At 38.2% G+C, this 24,930-nt stretch overlaps 3 protein-coding genes across 3 annotated transcripts; 1 reads left to right on the top strand and 2 right to left on the bottom strand.

Moving 5' to 3' along the window:
- Positions 1–3,210: 3,210 nt before the first annotated feature.
- tshba (thyroid stimulating hormone subunit beta a) lies at positions 3,211–3,926 on the bottom strand. The gene is made up of 3 exons (XM_074675324.1): positions 3,896–3,926; positions 3,619–3,809; positions 3,211–3,548 (listed from the first exon to the last, which is right to left on the bottom strand). The coding sequence occupies exons 2-3, from the start codon at positions 3,778–3,780 to the stop codon at positions 3,294–3,296; spliced, it is 417 nt and encodes a 138-aa protein (XP_074531425.1). The 5' UTR covers positions 3,781–3,809; positions 3,896–3,926; the 3' UTR covers positions 3,211–3,293.
- Positions 3,927–6,756: 2,830 nt separating this feature from the next.
- slc5a8l (solute carrier family 5 member 8, like) lies at positions 6,757–13,673 on the top strand. Its single transcript, XM_074674970.1, has 15 exons — positions 6,757–7,110; positions 7,400–7,465; positions 7,641–7,692; positions 8,046–8,113; positions 8,411–8,565; positions 10,410–10,550; positions 10,637–10,766; positions 10,866–10,954; positions 11,223–11,335; positions 12,283–12,350; positions 12,455–12,541; positions 12,657–12,841; positions 13,024–13,133; positions 13,265–13,350; positions 13,445–13,673. Exons 1-15 carry the CDS (start codon positions 6,757–6,759, stop codon positions 13,556–13,558), a joined length of 1,818 nt encoding a protein of 605 aa, XP_074531071.1. The 3' UTR covers positions 13,559–13,673.
- A 2,801-nt stretch (positions 13,674–16,474) lies between these two features.
- Positions 16,475–24,849, bottom strand: sycp1 (synaptonemal complex protein 1). Its single transcript, XM_074668860.1, has 33 exons — positions 24,793–24,849; positions 24,350–24,479; positions 23,310–23,394; positions 23,167–23,210; positions 22,723–22,887; positions 22,498–22,565; positions 22,196–22,269; positions 22,027–22,085; positions 21,876–21,942; positions 21,647–21,720; positions 21,443–21,551; positions 20,990–21,084; positions 20,719–20,903; positions 20,561–20,628; positions 20,423–20,484; positions 20,224–20,340; positions 19,801–19,904; positions 19,593–19,710; positions 19,406–19,476; positions 19,244–19,325; positions 19,081–19,143; positions 18,926–18,988; positions 18,762–18,824; positions 18,421–18,531; positions 18,214–18,306; positions 18,059–18,133; positions 17,865–17,951; positions 17,662–17,775; positions 17,384–17,443; positions 17,169–17,240; positions 16,973–17,080; positions 16,826–16,891; positions 16,475–16,741 (listed from the first exon to the last, which is right to left on the bottom strand). The coding sequence occupies exons 2-33, from the start codon at positions 24,476–24,478 to the stop codon at positions 16,604–16,606; spliced, it is 2,889 nt and encodes a 962-aa protein (XP_074524961.1). The 5' UTR covers position 24,479; positions 24,793–24,849; the 3' UTR covers positions 16,475–16,603.
- Positions 24,850–24,930: the final 81 nt, after the last annotated feature.

The raw sequence follows: 24,930 nt of genomic DNA, 5'->3' as shown, positions 1-24,930 counted from the left end.
TCTTTGAATTTTGATTACGGACTGGCAAACACCTATTCAGGTTTCTCAGGATAGGTGTGGCCAAATCCAGAATCAGATTAGAGTGGATAATATAACCATTAATTATGGAGCAATGACTCAGTCAATGGGCAGGGTGTCTGTTATGGTTTCAAAAACTCTTGTACTCAAAAATTAAACTAATGTGAAATTATCACAGAAATACATTTGTGAAGATTTGAGTGCATTTACTCGAAGTTGGAAAAGCTCTGTGTACTTTAATGAAAGCTGTACGCTCTATGCAAACCTTCAGTTTTCACCTGGTAAGCCTGTTCCTAAAAAGCAGGTCATACCCATAAACCATAAACTAATAACATCACTAACTTTGAAGGTTAATGTCACTGGGTGTGGTTAAAAATTAGAACCCCACAGGAGGATAGATGCCACATCAGATATGAAAAAAATGCATCATGCAACAGATGGGAAGAAATTTAGTGCATTGAGAGCTATGCAAAAAGCACTTAAGTATCTTTTAAGTTTCACTAAAGAAGATTGTGCATATAAAATGCAGCAGTCCTAGCAAACCAAAAGCAGACATAAAGGGGGAAGCAGTCACCATGACTTGTTATCTTCTCTGGTTACACTTCTGTTACAATGCTTTAGTTGTTTTAAATTTAGCTTTAAGGTCATTGAAACAAACAAAATAAACCTTAAATCACTTTGATTCTAAGCTGAGTGATTGGCTATTGAAAAGATGATTGATATTACACATGTTAAAGGGTTTTTGAGCCACAATTTTACATCGAATGCAGTAACCATTTGGCTTATGTTAAACATGAGCTAATGTCAGTGTCAACATTGCAATTATTTATGTATTAATGGTTTTCTACAACACTGTAACACAGATGTAACAAATTCTAGGTAATTGGCCAATGGTTACGTTTACATATGTTTACGAGTTCTGATTAATTTCAGAGGTGTTTCTATGATTTACATTTACATCACAACAAGGAAACTAATTAGCCACTGTGCAAATTTCGTTAAAGCCCACTATTTAGACTATCCAGCAGCTCATATAGGCTAAACACAGGCACAGTCATGCAGGAAGCAGAAGCTAACACATACAAGGTTGGCATGCCATGTAAACTGACAGTGACTCAGTGAGTTACAGGTTCAAGGTTCATGGTTCATGGTTCACTTTGTTGTCATTCAAACATGTCAAAAATAGTCATCAGCAGATTTTGAGGGTGTTATGTTTGCCAAAGTACTGGACAAAATAAAGCTGGAGGAAAACTGTAAAATTAAGCCCATGTTAATTATTCCCACAGGTAATTGATTAAAAAAAGTCACCAGTTACCAATCAATATCAGGTCTTAGAGGAAAAAAGCCTCTGAGTGAATTGCAGCAGATGGTGTTGAGAATGTTTTCATAGTTTTAAAAGTTTTAGAGAAATTAAGCTCACAGTCACCATTAAACAAGGATATCAATATGCTGGCGAATAAATTATAAATGATGTGATATTACTGAAGAAACAAAAATGCAAAGAATGATGGTCATTACCCAGATATTAACCTATCAGGTAGTTGTTGTGATCAGACAGTCTAGACTGGAATGATGCCCAAACCAACCAACCACCAGACCAGCATTGTCACGGCCAAGCCGCTCATACAGCTAAAATATGTCCCTCATTTTTTTCCAGCTGAATGAACACAACACAAACAGAACTATACAGTTTGTGTGAATGACTGGTTGGTATGCGAACCACATAGCTGCTCCCCTTGGGCTGCTGACCGGAGCGAATTCCATGCCTTCCACTGCTTTATCCATTTGGGTTCGAAAAACAACACCAAACTGGGAGTTTGAGTGTGATATTTCAAACAACTGTGGCACTTGAGTCGGTCAATTTCAAAGTCAAATCGGGTCAACTGTTACCGTAATGATTATAGTATAATTAGCCTGGCAGATACAAGAGCTGAAGGATTAGTTTGATGCTTCCAAGTATTATTTGTACAAGTTTGTACCAATGATAATTAAGGAGACATTTGTCTGATGTAACAAAACAAAATCCAATAAAGTAAAATCCAATAAAAAAAAGTATCAAGAACTCTTATGTACAATGTCAAACTTGAAGGACTACAAACACCAAGGTTTAAATAACACTGAACTCCATGTGTCAGCTGACTGTTTGCAAGGTTAAACTGTGTGTTGGCTTGGTTCGTTGATGGTGGTTCAGCGTTGTACAAACTGGCTTCCCGTCCAGTCTCACCTGACCTTATTTAGATTTTCCACTCCAGCCCTTATAAAAAACACAGCTTGTGATTTCATAGAAGTAAGATGAATCCTGTTAGCTTTCAGTAATGCAGACACACAAAGACACAGGCTTTAAACCTGATGCTCTGCTGCCCCCTGATTCTCCAGCTTTCTTTTTCTATTGAATGTTAGAAAACTTTTGAAATGTGATAACTTTTATAGCAACAGAACCCATATCAATCTTAGCTTAGAGAAGAAGTCACTCATAGAAGAAGGTAAGACACAGAAGTGACAGCTTATGAAATAAGGTGAAAGTAACGTCACTGAGGTCCACATGATGGGCTTGTTGTACATTCTCCCACTCTGACCTGCCGAACTATTAATAAACTCCAGCTGTCCTTTTGAATTCCCCTTTGTCAATGGGAAACTAAACACAACTCAACTCCACAGCAACCAAACAACCAAAAACTCACAGTGGTGAACAAACCCACTGTGATTTTTATTTGGTGAATCCTCAGTATGCCTGACCTTTGTGGATCAGCCTCTCTGATGGGCATCTCTAAAAATACAAGGTCTGTCAGTCCTCACGTGCACCGTAATGACTGCTGTCGCAAATATAGTGCCCCTGAGGTGACACTGTGGTTGGTGTTTACGTTAAAATGAACAGGCACAGGATGTGATTAAGTGAAGCACGGCTTAGACAGAGAGCTATTTAGAGACCTTGGCTTTAATTGAGTTGCTTTCTGAGTATTCCTTTGAGAGTAAACATGATAACTTGTGAGTTTACAGAAGGGTTATTAATTAAGGTCGACAAAGCACACCAAAAGGAACAACACCCCCATCGTAAACTGAGAGGCAAAGCTCAGGCACAGACAGGTTTTGCAACAAAGGAACAATACAAAAGGCTGGTACATGAGGCAACAAAACAAAAATGTTTTTTTTATTGATTAATTTGTCACGAGCCAAAGGACCACACACTTCTCCTTTCATGATGGGTAACTAAAGCAAAACATACACTGTGAGGGTTAGAACAGCGTTACAGATCAGAAAGGGGTCATAAAGTTGCTCTATGCAGGATAAGGGTATAGACGCCGGACTGGTTTGGTGCACCTTCCTCCGACCCCACTGGCTCTGTGTGCACATTCGTCAGTGTCAGTCCTGCAGGAGCCACACTTGCAGCTGAGAGCCACGGGATAGGTGAAGACGGGGTTGGTCTCAATGGGGCAGCCAGGCAGAATGGCTGTACGGTATTCTAATTTTTCATAGGTGCATCCTTGTTGTTCGAGGTAGGGCGGTCTGTATTCGTCCTTGATGATGCTGTCCTGTTTAGCAAACACAAATCCCTATAACACATGTATATTTTTATCATTCCTCAATAAAGACTATACTTACCTTAGAGGGGCAATAACCCATGCAGCTCGTGGTGTTGATAGCTACACAGAAGTCACACTCTGGTCTCTCCACGTGCAGGATGAAGTCAGTGGGCAGACACATGGGCACAGCTGGGCTGAACAGCAGAAACAGGAGCAAGCTGGGGAACACTGCAGCCTCCATGTTCAGAGATCTCTTTTACAGCTTGACACCTGCTTTCAAAAAGGCAGAGAGACAAGAAAAATGGTGACAAACAGCAAAAAAAAAAAAAAAAAAAAAAAAGAGTATTTGGATTCACCTGCTCCAGAGATCTTTCACTTACAGGTCTGATGATGCAGTGAGCCCAACCACCCCTGATCAGTATTTATGCAAAATTTGTACAATCCCTCTTCATGCATTTATTAATGGAAGCCGTGATCTTCTATTTGTGATGAAAAAGAGGAGCTTCACTTTCAGTCAATTAAGGGAATGACATGAATTAATGATTCACCTCATGAGCTTTGTTCATTCAGTTACCAAGGAAAGTGATGCAACTGATTCTGCATGAGCAGAGACCCTTTGCGTCAGTTTCTGTCCACTAGATGTCACAAAATGCATAAAAGCTTAAACCTGGGAATATAAAGTTTGTGGGGAAGTACTTACACTTGGAAGGATTTCTACATTTCCAAAGCAACCTGAGGGCAGAGTCACACTTCAAATGAAGAAAACAGATGTTGAACCTAATGATTCCTGTTATCAAATCAACAGTGTCATAAAATGCTTTAATATTGCCTCTATATCCAAAGTCCTGTAAATATTTACAAAACAAGATTTGTTTTCTGACCTACTATTCATTCTGACTATCAATAAGCCATATTCATGGAAACTTAACACAAAAAGAGAGGCAATTTGTTTTTGGTAATTTCCTGTTGTCACAAAGCTTCTTGGCCATAAACATTTTACAGCTGGAAAGCCTGTTTATACCCCTTTTAAATGGAGCCATGTTTGTAAGGGACATGCATTTATGGGATGAGCAGCAGAGCTGAGTATGTGGGTTGTGTTCATGGAAAATTTGCCAAATCTTCTCTGCAAGTGTCAAACAGCTTATTCTGCTGCTACAACCAGGTGCACAAAAGGGCAGCACCTGTGAGCAGAGGCCCTGGTACAGTGATCAGTAGGTGTCCACTCCAAAAATCAGCATGCTGTTTGACCGATCTGGATAGGGCTGTATGAATGGGCAACTCCAAGCTGGTGTTTCACAAAACCAAGTAGTGGCATCATTTGGAGTGAGCCTTACTTACTATCTTCAAAGTGAAGTTGATGGTTTATCTCCAAATTCCATATGACAGAGATGCTAGAGACAGGCTGCGAAGTAGGTATCTCAAGAAAACCCCAATCATACAATCTATCAAAACAAGAGTCAATGGCAGAATGAGCTGTTTGACAGTGGTAGAGAAGATCTGGCAAGTTTTTCATGGGCAGAACCCACACTCAGCTCAGCGTGTTCCTTCCTTACAAATGTGGCACTGTTTAAAAAGCTTTACAACTGTACAAGATTTATGGCCAAGAAGCATTGCAGTATCAAAGAAATAGTGGATGAAAGACACAAATCACCTTTCTTTTTGTAAGATCAGTTTATATATTTTGTCTTTTGTACCTTAAATGTTGTTTTCTTACTGTACACTCTAAATGTGACTCCTGCTCAGAGAAAAATTCACACTAGTCAGCGCTGTGCTCGATTGAATTCCCAAATGGTCACAGTCCAAATGTATATTGAATATACATAGGAAATGTTTAGAGCAGGTGTTTATCTAATCTGCTCAGATAGTAAGTAAAATAAAAATGCAACCTAACTCATATCTAGTTCTTCAAATACAAACTACAGATACTGACAGTAACTGTGAGGACATTGTGGTTATTTAGCACCCAGCGCCATCAGACCAAAGAGATTTTCTTATCCGTTATCTCTCTGATACAATAAGACACAGCAGTGAGTTTTGGACTGTTTTGTGTTTCCAAACTGAAACATTTCCTCTGGTCCTCCTGTGCTGTGCAACAAATTGACGTCTCTCTTAAACTCTGGACAAACTGATTTCTTCTCTTCCCGTTTTGATCACAGTACGTCTATCAGGATCTGTCCTTATCCGAAGTCCTCAGAGAACATGGTGGGAGGCTGGGTGTTGTTTTTGTTCAGTAGCAGTGAGTGAGTCTGTTAGAGAACATTACAATACTGTGAAAACATAAACAGAATAGTGTAAGTTCAATGTCCATCTGGCAGCTCATTCCTTTTTCCCTGCTCTTACTTAACCTTTACAAACATTAACAGTAAGTGACATTTTACATTAACTCCCAGAGAATGGACTGGATCTGATCGCTGTCATTAGGAGTGACTAAAAACTCATTTAATAGATTACTTAAGTCACATCAACTCACGTGGCATACTTGATGCATTCTCAAAAGCCATCCCTGTCATGAGATTAAACATTATTTTTTTCCTCTATTTTTTTGCTCGTCTGCACGTTTTTGAGTTCTAAATATCATGTATGCATCACTGTAGAGATTACCAAAGATATATTTAAGCTAAGAAAAGCAACAATAATCATGTATGACACATAAAGAGATGTCTCAGCCACTGTTGTTCAGCCTGCCCTGCCTCCTCAGATATCCAGAAACGTCTGAGTAACCTGGAGCCGAACCATAAAAAGAAGCTCCTGGATGTGTCATTATGTCACTGCATTCCTTAACGACAAAGGAACTTCTTGATTATGGAGAATCTCATTTGGCTTTATAACAACGGAACAACCTCAGACACACCACTGCATCAAGACCTTTGACAGTCACTGAAATTATGGCTGACTCCAGTGTGTCCTTGATGGATTATTAACTAAAGTGAACTAATCTTTATAGACTCCCGAACGCATCACAGTCGACAGAATTCCTGACACTTGCAGGAACTGTGGTTGAAGTATCTCATTGTTTTCCTATCAGGTAGATGAGGCTGAGGCAAAACGGAGGACTCTAACCCCAGACTATTTGGACTTTTTTCTTTATTGAAGATTTAAAATGACACTTTGGTATCGGGACATTTACAACTGGACCTAAGAAAAGTTGAAGGATATTTAAGAGGAAAGAACTTCAGCAGGGTCACATAATAGATAAATCTCTTCTGCCAAACTAACCATGGTTGGTACAGGTGGCCCAGTGGCTACTTTCTCTGTCTGGGATTATGTGGTGTTTGCTGTAACTATTCTAGGGGCAGCTGGCATTGGCCTTTTCCAGGCCATCCGAGGCCGTAAGGACTCCAGCAATGCTGAGTTTTTGTTGGGTGGACGGCAAATGACAGCTGTGCCGGTTGCCATGTCGCTGACCGCCAGCTTCATGTCTGGTATCACAGTCATTGGTACGCCGGCTGAGGCTTACCGGTTTGGAGCTGCATTCTGGCTCTTCGGCTTCTCCTATGCCATCATGTCGGCAATCACAGCTGAGATGTTTGTCCCGCTTTTTTACAGGCTGCAGATCACCAGCGCCTATGAGGTAAGGGGAGTCATAGATTTCTTAATTGCTGTAGCAGGAAAACTATAAATGTTAAATTCTACAGAGCAAGTGTATTTTATTGGAAGGCTGAAGTAAGCACGGGAGGTTTTTAAATGAACAAGGTTCATGGCTGTAAAAAGCTGTACAGACTCCAGCTGCTGACAACATGTGAGGGCATTAAAGATGAAAATAGAGAGGAAAAAACTGCCTCACTGTTCTGTGTTTCCCCCCATATGTTAACATTATCTATTTGTTGATGTCTGACTGTATAAATCTTTTTTATTTCTAGTACCTGGAGTTGCGCTTCAGCAGGCCAATCCGAATAATTGGGACAACAATGTACATTGTGCAAACGGTAACATGCTTTTTCCTAAACTGAGGAATATTCATTCATTTTGGTACTTGGGAAATTAAAACCAGAATAACAAACTCATTCAGCATGGGAAAAAAAATCCATAATCAACATGACATGGAAAAGAAGCTCATTGTGTTTTTCCATCCAATTAACTAATGGTGACATCTCTGCTCAGGCTCTGTACACTGGGTTGGTCATCTATGCTCCAGCTCTCGCACTGAATCAAAGTAAGTTTCCATCACTTGTTACAGATGTACAATGCAGTCATGTTCTAAAAGTATAAGTGTATCAACAACTGTGTGAATAAAGATCCTTTATTCAAGTGTTTCCCAACAGGAACTTAGCAAACTGTGACTGTGGTTTTGATACGATGTTATCTTTTTTTTTTGTCCTGATAACAGAGTTTGTTCACTCCTGATACAGCAGATAACGATTACAGCTGTGTTTCCGTCTTTCATGTTAATCTTGAGACATTTCACAGACGTCAGAGATGACTTGACTCTAATATCACACTACCATGTCTCAGAAGGCTTATTTTGAGGTATGAGTTGTAACAGGCTTTGTGTTTTGTGTCACTCAGTCACTGGACTTGATCTGTGGGGGGTGCTGGTGGCTACAGGAGCAGTTTGCATCCTCTATTGCACTTTGGTTAGTACTGTGCATGCCCAAAAAACATGATATGGTGTTTATAACTTCTGGTCTGTGATAGAAAACAATAAACAAGTAGTATGAAATGAGTGCACACATGGCCTAAAACCCAAGAGGCCACATATTCTCGTATTTCATAATAATTAAGAAGTATCTTGTTGGTTTTATGACCTAATTAGATTTGGTTTTAATTAGTTTGTGATGAAGAAAACTGATCTCAAATTAGCACTTCAGATAAAGTACTTGACAAAAGTTGTTGGAAATGAAAAGCTGGCTCTGCCATGGCTTTTGTTTCAGGGCGGTCTGAAAGCAGTAATCTGGACAGACGTGCTGCAGATGGTGATCATGCTGGCAGGTTTTGTGGCTGTTATTGCTAGAGGAGCAGTTCTACAGGGAGGCCTGACAAAGATCTGGGAAGACGCGGGAGAAGGAGGCCGACTGGATGCGTTTGAGTAAGTATGCAGGCAGATTAGTGATGACGTATGTTGGATGGTGGCTGTTTCGAAGGAGGGTCAGGCTTCATGAGTCAGGGCAATTAGTTTGCAGCAAGAAACATATTAGATACAATTAATCTAAGGATACTCCTGCTTCCTTTTAATGTCAATGTGAGGATGGGAAGAGTGCTTTAGAAACCTCTAACTGTTCTAGCAGAACTGATAAAGAGACAACCTGAGGCTGTGGAAAGCAAAGCCATGCAGAAATGCTAAGTATAAGTTCTGCTAAGTTCCTCATGCACAGTAAGGAAGATGATTGTTGGTGGGGGCCTTCCAACAGCTATGGGGCACCCATCAGTAAGCTGCGCTTCTGATTGGACAAACTTATGATCCTAATATCTTCAAAACCGCTGAGTGAGAAACAATTCACCCCTGTACAGCTACTTCTAGCACTTCAACAAAGGCTCAATTTTTATACATCGGGTTTTGCCCCTTGGCTAAAAACTTAAGACTCAGCTCGAGACTGGCTGTAGAAAGACCAGACCAGAAACCACATACACAGAGACAAAAACTGTCTTGACTTGCATACCTCTGTTCCTACACTCATTAATTTGAAAGCGTGTTAACAAAAACCTAATGCACTTTTATTTCTCAGCATAAGTGCATTCCCACTGATAACACATAAAGATGTAGCATACTTCGACTTCTCAGCTGGCGCACATATCATACTGAATAGTTGCCATCTTGACAACATAGCGGACAAGATGGTAACGAATCAAACGACTGATGACTTGCATTTACTAAAGAGCTGAAGAAAACCTCTGAATGTTTATGAAATGCAGTTGTTATTTCCAGTAAGTGTGAAGCAGTAGTGTTTGATTTGAGACAACAGTACCATGTAAACATTTGTGCACTTCACTAGTACATACACCTTGTACTTCATTTACTAACGAAAATCCAATTTAAGACACAGTAATAAAGACTTGGGTCTGAATAGCTCATTTTCTATTGGTACACTGCAGGGGTGAATTTTTTTATCACTTTAAATTTTACAAGATTTTAAGATCACGTGCAGTTAGAGGTACAGCTCACCTGACTGACAGGTGGGACGACAAAGAACAAGATGTGAAAGAAATGCCAGTGAATCTTGTCACTCCTAGTTGTAAAAGAGGTGATACTTATCTCACGTGTAACTGTTCACTTCAAACAATACGTTGATGCTACTGAAGTGTTTTTCCTATCAGCTTTACTAACCCTCTCTGAAACTGAAAACTAGCAACGGATTGGACAGAACAGTCATATCACACTGAAAGCAGTAGGCAGTAGCATGTAGTAGGCTAAAAGAGAGTCTAAAAAATCATAAGCATTTGTGATTTTACTCAAATGTAAAAAAACACATTTAATCCACTGTTAGACAATAAGCTAATGTTAGCATTCAGTCACTTTTGAGCCTCACGTTTTTTATTGCTTTGTCTAACACTATCAAATATTTGCATTCACCTCTTTCACAGGAAACTTAAAAATTAGCCAGGAAGTGGTTTAGTGTCAGCATTTGATGCTATTTAATGGTAGCTAATAAGTTATCAAATCTGTTAAATTGTAAAAGCTGGACGCTAAAACAGTTTTCCTAAATGACTGTATTTATCTGGCTTACAATCTTTTACAGAGCATTTAGCCTTAATAACAGTCATACTGAAATGGTTCATCTTTTCCTGTTACTCTTTATTGTGTTATTATGTTCTCTACAAAGTCGTAAAAAATACCAGACCAATGACTCACTAGTGTCCTCAAACACAGTAGAAGTTTATATGTTTGATGTGTTAGCTTTGATCTTTTTCCTATTTTGCCGACTTTCATCACAGTTTTGACCCAGATCCCCTGAAACGACACACATTCTGGTCTATAGTCATCGGCGGCAGCATCATGTGGGTGTCCATCTACTCGATCAACCAGTCCCAGGTGCAGCGCTACATTTCTTGCAAAACTTTGGGACACGCCAAGATGTGAGTGTATTGCACAGCAATGCAAACAGAAATCTAAGGCGGTGAGAGATGCTTCATGCCCTGACAGGTTCTCTTTCACCTCTCAGGTCTTTGTATGTCAACATGGTCGGCCTGTGGGTAACTGTGAGTCTGGCTGTGTTTTCTGGCCTCACCATGTACTCCATTTACAAAAACTGTGACCCACTTACGAACAAAGATATAGGCATGCCTGACCAGGTAACTTCTGCTGCAGTTTTCTGTCTCCTTGCATCTTTATATTTGTTACACAATATTTAATTACTGTGAAAAGTACAAATATTAACATTTGTGAACCAGCTCCTGCCCTACCTTGTGATGGATATTCTGGCAGTCTACCCTGGAATCCCTGGCTTGTTTGTGGCTGCTGCATACAGTGGAACCCTGAGGTGAGACCTGGGACTGAGAGAGAGAAAGGTCTGACATATTCTGTTGATTGGGAAAAGATCCAAGTGATATGATACAATGTGGAAAGGATGAGCAGGAAATACCTGTTTCTTTATCAAAAAAAGTCCTCATCCCTGCTGCACTGATGATCAAACCAGTTACATTTACATTTCTAGTCATTTTATTCAGATGAGAAACTAACATTTGCATGCTGCCTGTGACTGAGCCGTTCTTTTTTCTAAAGTATCCTTACTGTTGCATATTTTTCAGCACGGTGTCTTCCAGCATTAATGCCCTTGTTGCTGTAACTGTGGAAGACTTTATCCTTCCTGTGTGCAGAAACCTTACAGAGAAACAAACAGCCTGGATGAACATGGGCTTAAGTAAGTTGTGTAAATATACTTCCACAGTACTCAAAGAGAAGGCAGGTGTTGAAAGATAAAAAGGTCAAAGATTGTTGGCTACTGCTTTCAAGAAGTCACTTATTAAATTCATTTTGGCCGTTGAAGAAAAATCCTCAAACACCTGATGAGTGTGGGATTACATAACATTCTGATCAGGGCATCAGTTATCTGTCTAAAGAAGATCTCCTGCAGCTCAAAAAACTCCAGTAGTCACTAAGACAACCATTATCTAATCTTCTCATCTCTGGAAGGTAATAAATCTTGTTTGGTTGTACAAGTCGAGACATGAACTGTTGTAACTTTGAATGCTTCATTTAAAAAAATTACTGAATCAAACATGCCAATGGTTACATAAGAGGAAGAGAAAAGAAAACTATACAGTTGGGAGCACATCAGTTCATTGATCTTCTTTGTGAAGGTGTGGCTCTCCATTCTTTAGGTTAACATTACATCATGTTAAACACTTTGGCTCTACGTGCTGTTTGCACTTAACATCTGACTGTTGTATGTCATTAAAAAACATGCTGTTTGTCAATTAATCCTCAGATTTTAAAAGACAAGTAAGACTGGTTTTAGTTTCTTTTTCAAACTTTAAAATGCAACAGAAAGCTGTTATTGCCGGAACTATTACCTAGAATATATGAGAATATGACCTTTTTATAATAATGCAATAGTTAGTTGAGTCAGAATGAAACTGAAATAATTGTATTTGAAACGGATTTGACATATGCTGACTAAATAGACTGAAGAGCTGCTCAATCTACTGATGCAATTATCTAAATTAACCCTTGAGTTGAAAACCTGCAATCAGACACGTAAAATATATTTTCAATACCCTTCACAGTCTTTTGGTGGAGACGATATGAAGTATAATAACATAAAGTATGAATGAGTCTATGTCAATATATATATTTTTTAATCCCCAGGTGTGCTCTTTGGTGCTCTCTGTATTGGAATGGCTGGAGTAGCCTCTTTAATGGGAAGCATTTTGCAGGTAACTCCATTGACCAGTGAACTGTGGCTATTAACAGCTCTACAGCACCACCTAGAGCTCAATGCGAAGAGCTACAAGGCTCCTGATGGTTTTTCTATTTCCAGGCAGCCCTGTCCATATTTGGGATGATCAGCGGGCCTCTTCTTGGTCTTTACCTATTGGGGATGCTTTCTCGAACAACAAATTCAGTCGTGAGTATTTCCTGGTACTAGAAGATTCAATAGAGCCACTGTGACCTCTCACAACTTGAACAAGGTTAACAAACAAATGTGGAAGTATTTTAGTGCTGTGATGTTTGCCTTACAGGGAGGGCTTGTGGGAATGATCATCGGTCTAGTTCTGACTCTGTGGGTGGGGATTGGAGGCCAGATTTACCCACCAACTGATGATAAGACAAACCCTCTACCGCTCAGCACTGTGGGCTGCAACAACACCAACGTGAACCACACAACGATAGCTCCGTGGACAAGTCCAGTACCGACACAGCCTGTGTGAGTCATATGACATTAAATTGAGATTTATTTACTGTTACCCAAGCACATGATGCATCACAGTGGTAACACAATAAACTACTGATGTACTGCTGATGTCAGAGACATGGGGCAATAACGCTGGTTTGACCAGTGCAGAATATTTGACAGGTGAGAACTAAAATAAACTTCTTGTGTGTCAGTGTCAGACCACCTCTGGCAGACTCTTGGTACTCTCTGTCCTACGTCTACCTCTCTCTTTTGGGTATGCTGACTACGATGGCATCTGGCCTGATTGTGAGCATGATGACAGGTGAGACATTATTTCCTTATTTATTATCTCCTTACTTCCTGAATGGATCCACACCTGCATTGTCAGCATTTGTCAATCTAGCCCACAATGAAACAGGAAAATTTAGGTATATTTCTGTTTTTTCTCTTTAGGTGGATGCAAGCAGGACAAGATTAACCCTGATCTGTTTGTGAAGAAGAGTGACCTGCTCTGCTTCAACTGGTGCAGTAAATCAGAGGTAAAGGACTGGGCCTGTTATTTGATGAACAAAGTAAACTTAACTTCATTCTTTAAACTTGCCTCTAATGGTATTTTTCATTTTTTCCTTACAGGAACCTGAACTGAAAGAGAAGGAAGGAAAAGAGTTTTATGCGGGAGGTGACGACCTGCCGTTCAAATATCCAGGTGGGATGATGGCAGATGTTGAAAAAGTCACCAGATTCTAGTGCTGCTGTGAAAACACTATTCCATTCATGAAACTGTTAATTTGTGTGTACATTTTATGTAAATTACATCGTTTTGCTGCTAAATGTGGTACAAATGATTTGTACACACAGATTCTGTACATCTGTGTGCCTTTATATTGACAATAAAAATGTTTTAAAATTTTAGTTAAATGAACAGAGAATATTTGGTTGTTTGATTTAGAGAAAGATTAAAAAGGCAGCATACATCTTTTTACATCAAGAACCCTTATTTACCAGATTTTTAATGTAAAGTTGTTACCAAACTGAACTCCTCAAACTTCAGCAAACTCCTTTTTTGTAAATATACTGAATGGAAATCTACCACAACATGAACCTATTGTTAAAGCTGTATTTTCAGCTGCTGTACTTTTCTCACGGACAATAGGGGAGAGGCATTTAATGTAAACACAGGACCTCCACATATTTTGCTTTAAACTGATTGAGCCACTCCTACTTCCTGTTCAGCAGCAATAAGCACAGACTGTTTTATTTTTATTGCCCTTTGTTCAGCTTCTTCACTCTCTTCACAAACAGTTTATTATTCTACCATAGCTATGATGACATCACTGGTATGAAGGAACAATGACCATGTGTTGGAGTACTTGTGTATGACTTGACTATCTTCAAATGGAAATTGTTCAACATTTATTTACTACCTGTAAACCTACTACATGTTCACATATTCTACTTGTTAATAAATGTTTTGTACAAAGTTCAACTGTGTTGACTGAAAACATGCTGACACAAGCTCCACAGAGTTTCACCTTCTGCCTCGTCAGACAAAGGACCCAGGTGAGTGTGTAACCTTAGAATGTACAGTATGTGAGGCAGAGAACAGGACAGTAATGACGATGTAAATACTTCCTGATTCTTTTGTAACAAAGCTTCTCTCCACCTCAGGCTTGTAACATCTCAACACAGAAAGGGAGTAACTCATAGAGACAAACTGAGCTTTGGTCTTTCTTTATCTCTTTTACAACATTGTCCTTTGTCTCCATGGCAACATACAAAAGAGGAAGTTAACAAAGCACTGGCCTGCCCACTTTTACCTGCCAGTGTGGCAACAAATCAAACCTGAAGCTGTTTCGGTTTGCAGGAAGTGTTAGTTGGCCATGAAATGGAGGCACACACAGAAGGAGTTAAACCAGGTTTCTGTTTTCAGTGCAACTAACAAAGGTGAGCTGATTTTTTTCCTAACATTGTTTAGACATAGTTTAGCTTTTAAATGAAAGTTAATCAGAAAAGTTTCCTTTGACCAGAATACAACAAATCAGAGGAAATAGTTACTGTGTTGCCTTGTGCTTACAGAGTGGTGTCTGAAGTCATTTCCTGGAGCTAAAACGTTACTGTGATCTATGAGAAGTCATTACATGTGACCTCTTTTCAAACACTACACTCTATGCTATGTATTTTGCTTTTAAGGAGGAACAGCATCAGTAAGAGTAAAACGGACTCTTCAGTATTTTTAGCTTACATTTGTTTCTTGGTACAGGACTTCATGGCCATGGATACCATCATTGCTACTCTGGTTTGCTCCCTTTTGGCCCTTTCTTTTGCTGGGCCTCAAAACGATAACTTGAACGTCACAGATACACGTCCAACAACTGGCACAACTACGACAGTTGCTCCATCTGTGATCTCAAACTTGACTGAGAACACAACCCCAATTGCTAGCACAACTTCAGGAAATGAAACAACCAACGAAACTACAGCAGCCACAACCAAGGGAACAACTCATTTCCAGACTACTTTGTCAACAAGTACCACGACTCCACAGATAAATCATACATCAACAACTTCAGCTACGCCAGGCACATACACAACATCTGCAGCGACAACACCATCAGTGCAGACCACGGGAGGTTACATAACTTCCCCTGATATCACAGTGAACACAACAGCTACTTCACATCACACTGTCAACACAACCTCAGACTCTATGCTCAGAACCACACAAGGTAAAAATACGTCTTTATTTTTCCTTTTCAAACTTTGATTTCATTTCCATCACTGTATGTAGCTGTTGTTTGAGCTGCTTTATTTATCAGAATTTTCTTTATGTTGGCAGGTTTGGGCCTGAACAGTTCAGAATTAAATATGACTATTGTCTTCAGCATCATTCTCGGGGTGTTTGCCATGGCACTTGTTCTGTTTATGTTCCAAAAATGCAAACACAACATCCAGTACTTGCCTCAGCCTCTAACAAACTCTGACGATGCAGGTAAGGGGTCCTTTCCTCTCAAATTCATTATGAGATTTTCTGTGAATGAATAGCAGTTAAAAAATCCTGCTGAATTTTTAACAGATACTTTTGTGACAGATGAAGACACACTGGTAATTTCTGGAGGACTTTATGACGGCCATCCAATATACGACAATGTGCCGACAGCCCAAGAGCAGGACTCTCAATTCCGTCTGGAGTTTCTTCATTGAACATAACAGAGCTCTCACAGTGCGATAACACCTGTGGTAGTGGATGATACTTACTACAGGACTGAAATTTCACTTCTGTAAACCGAGAAGAAAGGAAAGTGTTCAATCAGAGACAATACTGAAGGATTTCACATTTACTTTTATCGCTGTTAATACCAGAACACATAACAATATCAGCTAAATTCAGATAGAACAACATTTTTTCTCAAAATAGCAATATAAATTTGTGCTTAATAAATTAGATCCCACTAAACACAACTTAAAACACAACTAAAAACACATTCTCTGAAAACAGAACTAGAATTGGACCAACCTTAAAACAAATATGGCAAGTAACAGTTAATTAAATTCAACTTGTGAAGCAAATAAAGATTAATCTAATGAACAAATACCTTAAACTTCAGAACTACTGAACCCTCAACTTCTTATTTTAATACTTTAGAGCTGGTTCGTTCTGATTAATGTGAAGAAATGCATTTCATATTTTATCTTTTACAGTTTATATGTGCATCGATATATGGAAGATTGAATATATTAACCTGTGAAAAAAAAGGTTATTTCTACTACTTATCTGACCTGTAACTGGACTACTTAAGCAAAAATCTTCTCATTGTCCTTCTTCTTCTTGCCACAGCCACTAACAGCCGTCCAACCAGCATCTCTCATCCTTTTCATTGCAGCTAGCTTTAAGGAATTCCCTGGTGATTTGCGAGGCACTGGACTCTGGATCTGGATGAGTCAAAATGAGCAGGAGTTAATTTATTTTTCAAAATTTGTTATTCAAATGGTGTTGCAGCACAGTCACTGTGTTACCTCTTTGAAGATGTTACGTGTGCTGGGTTGAACAGGAAAACTGGTTGTGGGTGCACTCACAAAAGTCTGTCAAGGATGTTAAAAAGAAGTATCAGAATGAGCTCTTAAGGTGTAAAAGACACAAAGTGAAGAGAATCACTGACTGACCAAGAGGTCACATGGGTCTGAGCCATCAGACTTGGGGTCAAGCTCCACTGTGCTCTTCCCCCAGCATGCAGCCTCTCCAGTAGAAGGTGGAGTCCTTATTCTGTAGGACTGTGAAGGATTCAAAGAGTAAATGCCAGCAGGAGTCATTTATTTCTTTACTAATTTTGGAAAATGTCAGAATGAAAGCTGATATTACTTTGATCTTTGATGATCCTCCAGTCCTCTTTTGAACACTCTGTGGGGTTTTCAGGTCTGCAGTTTGAATTTCCTGTAAAGCCAAATGAATGTCAGTGAGCAGTATTATGACAGTATGAATATTTGATAATTCACAACCTGATGTGCATCTTAATTGCAGACTCTTTTACTACAGCCAGTTAAGATATACTTCTAACTTTGTTAAACTGTACCTACCTGGGTCTTTGGTGTTGTTCCACAGGGTGTCCTCATGAATTCAACATCTGACTCTTTATCCTAATGAGGAAATAAATCAAGACTCATGACAGCAGAAAGCACTCATAGTATATTAAGTCATGGTCTGTAGTGACTTGTTCCACAGAAAGCAGTTTACTCTCCTGCTCTGAACTGGGCATCAAAGACAGCGTTCGCACAAAGATAACAGACAAACAAGACAGCACCCTTTTTCTTTTTGTGCACAATTACAATGAAAAAAAATGCTTGGTTAAACTTACATTTATGATTATTGCTTTGCTGTTGCAAGGAGTTTTTCTGCACTTAGAGAGGTCAAACACATATCCCTTAGCAAAGCTCTGTTTTAGAGTGTCTGAGCATTTCCGCTGTGAATACTTTAAAGAAAGAGACAAGAACTTTGAGAAAAATGCTTATTAACCATGTTATTGGTGCAAGTCTGTTTGCTAATCTACAGATTTTGTACCTGCTTGTTTCCAGTTTCAGACAGCTGAGTTATTTTCATAAATGATACTTCTTTCTTCAGATCAGTCAGCTCTGTCTGAAGGTTTGCCTGATAGCAGGGAGAAGAGTTCATTAAAGAGTGAGCTGCCTCACAGAGTACATCCTGTTCCAGATGAAAGCCAAAAATAAAGTGATTGAAAAATCAATATTGTTTACCTTCTCTGTCACTTCTATCTTCAGCTGCTGCTTTAGCTGATCATTTTCTTCCTTATTCTTCAGAAGATCCAACTCCTGATTACATTGTATTTTTGCAAAGTTAGGATTTTGTTTCATTGCTTTTTAAGTATTGAGTGAAATCTGAAGCATCATACCAGTGATTTTATCTGGGCAACAGCTTCCATTTCTCTGTTTTTCTTTTCATCAAGCTGTGCATCCTTTCCTTCAACAATTTGGTCATACTGGCTCTAGAGGTAAAGAGTTCAATTTCAGAAGGATTTAGAGTGATGATACTGCTATGAGAAAGTGTTTTCAGGCAAAAAAAAGCCCCAAACAAACCACAAAATCCACAACAATCTTACCTTGTGTTTATCCATTAGTGAGACCATATCTGCTATTTTGTGTTGGTACTTGAGTTCTGTATCCTCCCTGTTCTTGATGGCCTCTGCTGTTGTCAATCTGAGCTTTTGAACCTTCAAAGAAAATCATTTTTGTTGATTTTTTTTTCAAATTCTTAAAAGTTAAAAATGTGTTTTTTTCCCCATGTAAAAATATATCACTTCATTCTCAAGCTCTGCTACTGACGTTGATTTAGATTCCAGTACATTCAGCAGTTTCTGATGGTCTTATTCAGTTATCTAAGGTTTTGTTCTATGTTTTCTTACCATAAAGGGTTTTAATTGTTCTAATAAAATGACCGTACCGTTATGTCGAGTTCACTGGATTTTGCGATCTCATTAGCTATCTGTTTCTTTAGCGCTTTGTTCTGGAAAAAAAGAAAATCAATTTTTTTTTTTTTTTTTTAAAGGTGAAATGTAGAACCAATAAGGAAGGAAACCATCATTTTGTGTATCTGCAGGTTCAAACCTCTTTCTGGAACTCCTCATTTGCCTTTAGCTTTAGATCAAACTTTTTTCTGAGATTGCTCAGCTGAAACAAAGAACAAAGAAATAAACAATTTCTTAAAACTTTCTGGGAGAAAAATAATCAAAGTATTTTTTAATTCAGAGAATTAGAATCACCTTAGTTTCCACAGCTTTGATTTTGTTTTGTTTTTCAGTTATTTCCTCCTGCAAATGTTCACACTGCGCACAAAAAAATCATCATTTAAAACCTTTGGAACCCCAAGCGTTCTTGTCTGAATCCTTATTTTTTCAAAATAACTGGTTTAGCCAGCATGCTTACTTTTTCTTCAGTTTTCTGCTGCAAGGTCTCAGTGTCCTGACATTTCTTTTGGATTTCGGTTTTAAATGTGTTTACTTCCTCTCTGTTCAAAAGAACATTATTTTAAATCTTGAAAACTACTAAGTGTTGAAAACTGGTTAAGTCTCTTCAAGTCAAACCCACCTCAAGCTTTGGTTTTCTTCTTCCAATCTTTGAATTTCCTTTGTAAGTTTCATGACTTTCTCCTCACTCGCCTGAAAAATTAAGTGTGTGATTACTATCATACAATAAGCAACAAACATTACACCAAGTGCAAACACTTGCTGTGCATATGATGACAAGGTTTCATATACGATCAGATAATTTGGACCTTAATGCTTGCCTTAATAGCTTTCATATTAGAAGATCCACTTTTCAACTGCTTCTCAATGGCCTTTTTCTCAGATTGCAGCTCATTAAAGTTGTATAATAGCTCTTTGTACTTCTCTCTTAGAAATGAAATAAAATATACATTAGACATTTTATGATACGCTGTTGGGAATGTTCAGAATATGGAGGAGTGTTCTAAAGGAACTTACTCATGGAGCGTGAAGTCTTTCTGTAGTTGGTCCATCTCAGAGGCTTGTTCTTCTTTTTTCTTCATTTCCGAAAACAGTTGTTGCTCGAGCTCTTTCACTTTGACCTGAGGGTAAATCAAAATAGATAGTGCTGTGAAGAAATTTTCTGAATAATATGAACCTTCTTACAGGATACATTCTATCTCACCTCACCCCAAAATGTCTACAGTATGAGAGCAGGAAAAAATAAAATCATACAAACACCTCTTGATCCTTTTCAGCAGCTTCATAAGTCTTCTTCAGTCTAACATTTTCAGCAAGGGCAACATCCGCGTCTTTCTGCAACAGAATCCAAACCTCATCTTTGGCATGCATTTTTAGCTGTCATTTTTAGCATATGGAACAAACGTGAGATTCACTTGTAAATGTGTTTGTTTGCCTCACCTTTAGCAGCTGTGCCACCTCATTTTTCTTTACAAGTTCAGCTTCAAGCTCCTTCACTCTGTCTTCAACAACCCTTATCTTAATCTTGAAAGACTCATTAGACAGCGATCTTTTGTCCTGAGAGCAGAATATCATATATTAAGTTTCTTCAAGATACTCTTTGGTAACAAAATGAAAAAACAAAATAAATACATTGTACCAGCTCATCCTCGAGGCTATGTATCTGTCCATCTTTCTCAGCGCTCTGTTTCATGGTTTCTCCTGTTGATTTAAAAATTTTGTGTTAATGTTTCAAAACCCAATGTAAAATATCAACACAGTACATTCAGAGAATTACCTAACAGCTTGCTTTTCTTTTCAAGTTCTTCTTTATTTGAACTCAGTTTAGCTTCAAGTTCTTTGGCCCTAAAAAAGTTTGAATGAAGAATATTACAGCACGAGTCCATATTTTTTTTGGCTGGAATATTTCTGTGACTTTCAAGAAGTTAATCATACCTCTGTGTCTCACAGGAGAGAGAATTCTGTAGCTCCTGAATAGTTTTCTGAATTCGTTCCAGCTTCTCTTTTTGTTGAGTTTTAATAGTGCTCAGTTCCTGTAAACTTAAGTCTTTAATTTGAATCATCTTCGCGTATTCTTCTTTACTTTTGACTAGTTGTGCGGTGATAGCTTCACATTTTTTCTGTTGGAAGGAAACATTTTAGTTTGAAAGAAGGGGTCAAATGAGATTGAGTTTCATTTGAGTGTCATGAATCTCATCACACTCACATCAGTGTCCTTCAAGCACTGCTCCACACTCTGCAGTTTTTGAAGAAGGGATTCCCTCTCAGTCTCTGACATTTGAAGAAGTTCATGTTGTTTACCTGTAATGCACACAAAGAAACATTTTTCTGTTAGCTTCTTTAATTTGAAATTACAAGGAGCACTTGCTTGTCCAATGAATTTAGTTGAAAAAGAGAAACGGGCTGCATCTAAAGCTTTGTGATAAGCATAGAGGTTTGTCACAAACAAAAACAAAGGATAATCACAACACAAGTTAACTGTTTTTTCAGATAATACCTTAATATTTAAAATGAGGGGGATCAAATATTTGAGAAACGCAAGTTTGGCAGGGAAAATAATGCAAGGGTTATCAAAGCAGCTTAGGCAGTTCAGGCAAATCATGAAAACCAAAAATAAACAGCCACGATCCTTTCCTGTTAAATTATACAATGATATCACCTGTTGTGTCTTCAAGCTGTTTGCAGTGCTTCTGGGTTTCACCGAAATCAAGCAGAATCTTTTGCAGTTCATTTTCTTTTTTCTTAAGTTCATTTTGAAGAGCTGTGACCTGCGAAAGAGGCATCATTTTGGTGTTTGTTTTTTTTAAAAACTCACATTTCCACTGGGTTCATGTGTAAGCTGATGTGGATGCAGCTAACTAACCTCTTGCTCTTTCATGTTATATTCTTCATTGTATTTCTCCTTCAGGACCTCAAACTGCTGGATGCCTTCTTTTACTGAGAACACAAAAGATAAAAACTCTGAGGACTAAGTCAACTCAAGTAGGTCAATTTTCTCAATAGATATCTATCTTAACCTTTGTTTATGTATATTTAAGTTACTTAAGATATAGACCAAGTAAAAGAAACAAATATTAAATAAAAATCAAAACCTTTTTCCATTTCTTGCTGATCGGCTTCAACTTGGATTTGGAGGCTTTCAAATGCTTTGACCAGTCTCTAGAGGACAACAAGTCAGCAGTAAAAGGATCAACAAAGTAGCCCAAAAAAATGTATTCAGTTATGAATCAAAATGTTTTTTACTTCAATGTGTCCAATTTTCTCCACAAAAAGGTGATGTGTCTCTTCTCGCTCAGATTCAACTGCAAAATGAAAAAATAAATTCATTAAAACAGGAAATGTAATAATTAACTCTTCGTTTCTCTGATTCAAATTGTGCTATGGGCATCACAGAAATTGAAGTTTTACTTACATAAATGCATTTTCTCAGCAGACCGTTCAAAAGTGTCTTTAAGTATATTACACAGGGTCCTTGTAGAGTTGTTTCTGTTTTTCAAAATTACAACATTTTAAAGTCTTGAAACACTTTTTAAACAGATCTTTACAATCATGTTGTCACATATATTTAAACTCTACAGAGCATACATTGGGTGAGTAGCACAAAGCATTTTTGATATAGCTGCGCGTTTTGTGTTTATATAACGTTTGAAGTCCTTCTTATTAGACACCTTTCTCTTTGGTCTACGATAATTTTTAAACAAATTAAACTCATACTTGTCCCTCAGCTCCTCATTTTCACTGATCTGTTCCTCCAGCTTCATGCTCAGACTTTCATTTTCAAACTGCAAAGACAAAAAACACACATTGGATCCACAACAGATACCAAGGGTTTTAGTGTATATTGTAACTTTATTAATAAAAGTCGCTTAATGCCAAAAGATTAAACCGACTGTTTTGTATAGCAACAGGGACAGGAACAACTGTCACTATAGCACTCACCTGTAATTCCTGAACGGCTTTCCGCTGTGTTTCAATGGTTTTCTTGTTTTCTTGCAGCCTCCTTTCCTTCTTCACAGTGTCTGAGTCTGCTTGGACCTTCCAGGACTTTATTTTCTCCACTTCATCAAATAGCTTGGAGTAAAGCTGACCGGTATTGTGGTTAAACTGGGGAAACAAACAATAAGCTGTCTTGACTTTTCAGTGAAGTGTTACCAGACCTAGTTGTAATGTATTATGAAAATGTCCCATTCATTTCATTGGGACCAAAATTGTAAAAAAGTGAAATATCTCTGACAACATTAGTGAAAAGGATGTGAAAAGTCATAGTGTAAAAATCCTGAATGAGCCAAACATTTTGAAGTGCCTGCACAGAAATTAGCTGTCTTGACTTTTCAGTAAAGTGTAGGCCATAACACGTTGTAATGTACTATGTATGTAATGTACCTCGTTCTTTTCCGTTGGTGGCACAGCTTTCATCTTAGGGAAATCTGTACAAGACAGAAAAAAAGCAAATTTATTGTTCGGTAAAAATATGAGCTGCTGGTACTTTTAGTTTAAGTTATGCAACTGGTCGTGTTGAGAAATACCTTGTCTAGTTGGTTTAGTAGGTGCAACCATGCTTGCACTGGGGAAACACATAACCTGCTCTTTGTCTGAGCACTTGCTGTAGCCCTGTGGGAGAACATCAATTGTGCTTTGTCATCACAGGTATTAATGATCACTTCTTTCAGAAAACAGCTGCCTCCAGCTTAAAACAAGAAAACATTGCCCACAGTGTCGGCTAATAATTATTGAGCTGAATAATTGAGTGTTACGCATTTTTGCATTCAATAATTTCTATTTATAGATTTAACTGGTTGGTCCTACTGGGATTAAAAACCTCTTTTTCAAGGGGTCTTGGCTGAGACTGTCAGTGGCACAAAAACACAAAGTTACACACAGACATACAGAGAACAAAAGTGCAATTGACACAAGAACTACAACCATCATTAGATGATTAACTGGATCATTCCACCAGAAATGTACATTTTCACTGGAATCATCTCTGTAGCTTTTTTTTTTTTTTTTAAAAATGTTTTTAATGTAAATTTTAAGATATTTGTAAGGAATTTTTACCTCTAGAAATGCAAAATTTCCCAACCTCTTTTTAAACAAAACTCTCTTCTTCAAAAATGTGTGCTGTTTGGGTGTAAAAAGTCAAGACTTTCATGAATATAAAAAATGTAAAAAAAATTAAAAAGTGATAATGGCCTAAAATGAACTTGATGTGACAGAGCCTGACAGTCAGCCCTTTAACCTACCATCATTCAATCTTACCAGCATAGCAATTGGAAGCTCAAAATCATACTGCAAGGGCAGTGTCAGCAGTGTCAGTGTCAGTTAAATTGAACCAAATGATTTCACTTCATTTCAAGCCTTAAAGATACATAAATCACTTAAAAAAAACTGTTTTAAATAAGTGTAAGAGGACTAACTTGGGGACAGTTGTAAGATTTTTATGATTCATGTATAACGGTTTGAATTCAACATTTGTGAAGGAAACGACTTAAAAAGAAAAAAAAAGAACAAGAAGTAAATTTCATGACAAAACTGCAGATTTTGTGGCTCAAGCTGTCATTTCTCTCACCTGCTCCACTGTATTCATGATATCAACATGGTTTTCAACGGTCTCTTGAGGTCGAGTAACAGATACCTGACCTTTATCCAGCCTGGGAGGTACCCACAGTTTGAAGTTAAAACGCCGGTCTCTCTCCATCCTGTTATGGCCACAGATACATTACTCATCCATTTTAGAACATGTTAAAATTTAGCTTGTAAAGCTCGCATTAAATAAAACACTGTTGAATTTCATCGAGATACAAAAGGTTAATATCATACTTAGCTTGGTAAGCGCAACTACTTAGTAGAGTTAGCTTATCTAGCTAGTGCGGTAACTTTTACCTAACTCATTAAACGTTACAAAACACGTTCGTGGAAAGGTATAAAAAATTAAATAGCTTTAAATCAGAAGTTGTTTAGATAAACAATAGCCCGGGTACCTTTCTATTGTTGGTCTAAATAAATATTTACCTTTTAAAGTAAGAACTCAACAGTCCGACTTAAGCTACACTGCTACACTAACGGTTTTCAACGGTTGATGTGTGCGAGCGCGTGCACGGTTTCACCTGTTCTCTTCCAACTGACGTAATGTCAACGGTCCATACATCC

Source organism: Halichoeres trimaculatus, unplaced genomic scaffold, assembly GCF_033239565.1.
Source record: "Halichoeres trimaculatus isolate MK-OKI-2021-1 unplaced genomic scaffold, fHalTri1.1 fHalTri1_scaffold_1, whole genome shotgun sequence".
NCBI classification, from domain to species: domain Eukaryota; kingdom Metazoa; phylum Chordata; class Actinopteri; order Labriformes; family Labridae; genus Halichoeres; species Halichoeres trimaculatus.
Note: the sequence above shows the minus strand (reverse complement) of the source record. Positions and strands in the feature narration are given on the sequence as shown.